Source organism: Mytilus galloprovincialis, chromosome 8 (genome assembly GCF_965363235.1).
Source record: "Mytilus galloprovincialis chromosome 8, xbMytGall1.hap1.1, whole genome shotgun sequence".
Lineage (NCBI taxonomy): Eukaryota > Metazoa > Mollusca > Bivalvia > Mytilida > Mytilidae > Mytilus > Mytilus galloprovincialis.
The window spans coordinates 16,524,901-16,529,617 of record NC_134845.1 but is presented as its reverse complement, the minus strand read 5'-3'; the positions used below and the strand labels follow the sequence as shown (position 1 = coordinate 16,529,617).

The 4,717-nt window shown below is 30.9% G+C and overlaps 1 protein-coding gene across 1 annotated transcript; it reads left to right on the top strand.

The window, feature by feature from the left end:
- The first annotated feature begins 1,346 nt into the window (after positions 1-1,346).
- On the top strand, positions 1,347-4,370 carry LOC143043141 (sialate:O-sulfotransferase 2-like). The gene is made up of 4 exons (XM_076215583.1): positions 1,347-1,562; positions 2,379-2,503; positions 2,981-3,116; positions 4,139-4,370. Exons 1-4 carry the CDS (start codon positions 1,502-1,504, stop codon positions 4,153-4,155), a joined length of 339 nt encoding a protein of 112 aa, XP_076071698.1. The 5' UTR covers positions 1,347-1,501; the 3' UTR covers positions 4,156-4,370.
- Positions 4,371-4,717: the final 347 nt, after the last annotated feature.

Below are 4,717 nucleotides of genomic sequence, written 5' to 3'. Positions count from 1 at the left end.
TTTTTTTTATAAATAAGACCATCAATGTTCTCATTTGAATTGTTTACAATTTTCATTTCGTGGACTTTTATAGCCTTTGTGGTATGGGTTTTGGTCATTGTTAAAAGCCGTATGGTTTATATAAAACCAGGTTCAATCCACCATTTTCTCCACTTGAAAATGCCTGCACCAAGTCAGGAATGAATAAAGTAGTATACCGCTTATACAGAATAAGTCAGATGTTGTTCATTCGTTTGATGTGTTTTGTAATTTGATTTTGACATTTGATTCGGGACTTTCCCTTTTGAAATTAAAATTTTCCTCGGATTTCAGTATTTTTGTGATTATACTTTTTATTATTGCTCACATCCATTTGAACTCTGGTGTATAGATATTTTGTCGCATTAGAAATCATAAAAAATCTCCTTATTTTTATGTAAATTTAATAATTGATATCACAACCTGTTTACATACTTAGTGTAGTATGTAATAAATTTAAAAAAAAAGATATTTTTTTTAAATAGATCTTATTTGTCACACATATGTTTAAAGGTCTAAAGGTTTCAGCCGCTATCGGTTCAGTGCAACTTTGTATTATGTGTCCAAAACAGACGTTAAATAGAGAGGCTAAAAAGAGGACGTCGATTAGAAAGTGCCAAAAAAAATAGACGTCGATTAGATAGCCTAAAATTGGCCGTCGATTACATTTGGACGTCGATTTAAGGAACGGACGTCGATTAGAGACCGGACGTCGATCTGACTCTTACATTGTTCAATTGGCTATTTGAGATGTATAAATACGCAGCCATGTCCAGTCGGAATGGGGATATTACGTCTTATGCTTTGTATAAGCTACGTGCCATCATATCTGCACATTAAAGAACCAGTGCAACATTTAGAAAAGTCCGTAGATGACCTGTTACAATATAAAATGTCGGTCCCTATCCAACATACCTACATTTTCAAATTTTTCACTTATATATATCCGGGTCAAAGTATCTTGCAGGAAATACCCAATGCATTGACAGTTAATTTGTTCTCGTTTTGAACATGTATCAAATATTTAAAACATGACGTTAAACAAGCAGCAATCAATCAGCATTGAAATGGAAGTCTGTATCTACCTATAAGAGAAAACTGTTATTGTTTAGAAACATAACCGGTAAAAAAATATATAATCTGGAACATCAATATTGTTATTTGATAGGCGAACAAGGAAGAACATGTGTTATTTTAGAAAAACATATCTGATAGCCTGTTAAAATTAATCCTCTCGAATTCTGTTATTTGATAATTGAATAAGGAAGCCGTAAATAATATAGAATATTCAACATTTACTATATCTATTTAGATAGAATAATCACAGTGTAGGTAAAACAACAAAGAAAAAAATAAGAATGTTTTTATGTAAAGGCTTATTGATTTGTCTTCTCTGTTTTGTCGTAGCAGCTCAGGACAAAAAGGACTACACCTGTTCCATTCTTTAACTGGCAATGGACACGATTTAAAGACATTATTGAACATGGTATCTACTATGCAGGGACAGCTAAAGGGGATCGAAGCAGATGTAAAAGGCCGTCAAGGTACTCTGATTAACAGAGGTATTTTGTATGATTAATGCAAACAGAATTTCAATTACAAAATGAAACCCTGTTTTACAGACATGCGTTTGAGATAAATGTTTAATTTGATATAATTCCATCAATATTTCTCTGAAAACATTTTGACTTAAATATGAAAAAAGGAATCAAGGCGTTAATCGCGATGTAAAATCAACCCAACAACACGAACAATACCTAATACATCAACATATAAACATATCTTCATTTATATTATTAAGTGTATATATGGAAGGCCGAGACATTGGATAAGTTCCCATTTGTTTTAACATATTATTATAGATCTGTAATCAATGCTAGATACCTTAGATGACTTATAACGCTTTAAATAAAAAGAAGATATCAATAGACAATATACTTTACTAAGGATGTGAACATTTGAAAATTGACTATTTGAAAACAAAAGTGACGACATTTTACGTCAATGCTACTTTTCCTTTTAATTATAATAATTCAAAACTTTGACACAACACTTTTATAAGAGCACTTGTCAATGTATTCATAGTTTATATTCATTACTTGCAGATGGCATATGGAAAAAACAAAATAGATAGGGTTTTTTTTGTGAAATTACTAATGCAAACGCTAAGTGATGCACTCTATTTTTTTTTTTGCGAAGTTTTTTATTGATTTTAAGAAAACTCTCCACCTAGTACGGGTTTTCACATCTTTAAATTCAACAGCAGATGATAATCTGTTGGTGTTTCAACATAACATCCAGTTTTGTAAGAGTGATATATTAATTATTTTAAGTTTGACTAATTCGTATATATGTTGTAGGATATATTGGATGCTTCAGAGACCGTAATTCCATGCTTCGATCACGTATAATCAAGCATATTGCTCACCTAACATTGGAGAAGTGTCGAAAGTTATGCAGAGGATATACATTTTTGGGTTTGCAAGTAAGTAGAAATCTTTACTTGTTTTTCAATGAATAAATAATATAGAAGTAAGCAACTATTGTTCATCGTACGGCATTGAACAATAAGCAAAACTTACGCTATATACTTTTTATTTTTTTAGGTTATGTTCTTTTTGGGGAAATATGTGTTGATACAAGATCTTTTATTGTCTTTAATTTATTAAATCTTATATTAAGCTCGGGGAATTATTTGAAGATTGATATATTGAATAGTTACCAGTCTAGTGTTGAAGACCTATGTTTATCTTTAAATGATTTAATTATCATTCGTTAGGTTATATTGCTATCTTGGCGTCGTATACATTTGTGTAACACCTATTCTTCTCATAAATTTATAAATCATAATTTGTTAAAAACTATATCTGGTTTAATGATAATACCAATACAGTTATGCAAACTAACAAATAAACCATGTACTCTCAGTTTAAAATGTGATTATCTGTGTTTTCATTTAAAGTATAGTAATGAATGTTTCTGTGGGAACACCATCGACTCTGCCAATCACAGACCTGCTCCAGAGAGAGAATGTAACATGAAATGTAGTGGGGAAACCCGAATGTGTGGCGCAGGAGATAGAAATTCAGTTTATAGAGGTAAGGAATGCTAAATGATGTATTGTTTCGAAATCTGTTGTTTATCATTCGTGGTCTTTTACTTTTTTGTCATGGTTTTTAGAGTCAGAAGACTTTTTCTTCTTTTTTTCACATCTTTCTATTTCACATTTTGTGCTTTTTTATTGTTCAATATCAGCATTTAATCTACCAATAACGTTATCATCTATGTTAAGTCCTAAAGGGCTTTCATACCAGTTTAAATATTTGTGTATGTCTCAGCTTTGAAAACGAGACATTAACCAATCCACTATACGATAATTCGTTATCACCTGATACGACTCACAAACTGATCAGGCAGAATACAAAGGGTGTTGACTGCTAGCAATTTTGGAGCATCTGAATTCATCAATCGTTGTTAGTAGTCCTGGTGTTTTGGTTGGTATTAATAGTTTTATGGAATGTTGTTAAACGTTATGTTTTGCCTTAAACATTAGTAATGATTTGTGATAAAGTATTCGTTGTGTGATCGGCACGATGTTACATTCTTGAAATAATTCTCTTGAAGGTTTGTTATAATCATGTTCGTTTTGCAGTTTTAGTAAACTATCTAATAGAAAGTTATTACAGTTTCCCCATACTGAACAACAATAATCTGGTAAAACGTAAGCGTTTTAGTACATTTGTCTAGCTTTGTGATTTAAATATTTCTTTATCCTTTTTAGTAAAGCTAAAGAAGAGTTAACTTTTTTGATTATATGATCGATATGAGAAGACAAAGATAGAGATGCATCAATAAAAATACCTAGAACCTTTTCACATGTTCAGATAATTCAACGGTCTAAAAATTATACTATATGTGTACTTTTCCGCATAAGAATTCATCAATATCTTAGTTTTAAATTTATCAGTCCTCTTTAACATTACTATAACAAAGCATTAATAGATACCAGATACTCCCGTTTACCCAATAGGTTCTACCTCTCATCGATTTTCAAAATTAAAGCATGTGATATTAGGAAGGACAAATACATTCAAATCTAAAATGACATTTTATTTTGCAGTGAAGAATATAGAGTGAAAGATACTTGTTGATGCTGTATCGTTTATAAGAAGATTTCGCCAAGAACAAAACCATTCAATTTGAGTCTCCAGTAAAATTTTATTCGCATTGTAATACTAGTTAATAGTTAGATTTTTTGTCTAAATATAATGAATATCTTCAGTTTATGTCAATTTTGATTTGTTATACAATGTAAATTATAACGACTGTTTTTTTTTAAATACATTAAAAATCTTCATTTTATATACCTTGTTGATTTGTTGATTTCTCTAAAACCATGACACATCACCTCGTTGTATCCTGCATGTGTGTTTTTGTGATATATTGTCAATACCGCTCGTCTAACTTGAATTTCGTTAGTCGAGTGATCCTTTACTCGTTGATATTATCCAATGGTTATAACACAGTACAAGACGTATTGTGTAATGTAAATTTGGTAGTTTTCATAGCAACTCCACTTCAAGAAAACAAAGATGCCCATTTATGAAATGAATACGTACAAACTGTTACATTGCTTATTCTGCTTTCGTCTCAAATTGATACGGGAATCACTGGCTGAATAGGGTAATATAAGCAAGCC

Coding starts and splice junctions, on each gene's coding strand:
- LOC143043141 (XM_076215583.1), top strand. CDS start 1,502: ATGGTATCTACTATGCAGGGACAGCTAAAGGGGATCGAAGCAGATGTA. Junction 1,563..2,378: donor AGATGTAAAAGGCCGTCAAG/GTACTCTGATTA, acceptor TATATGTTGTAG/GATATATTGGATGCTTCAGA. Junction 2,504..2,980: donor ATACATTTTTGGGTTTGCAA/GTAAGTAGAAAT, acceptor TTTCATTTAAAG/TATAGTAATGAATGTTTCTG.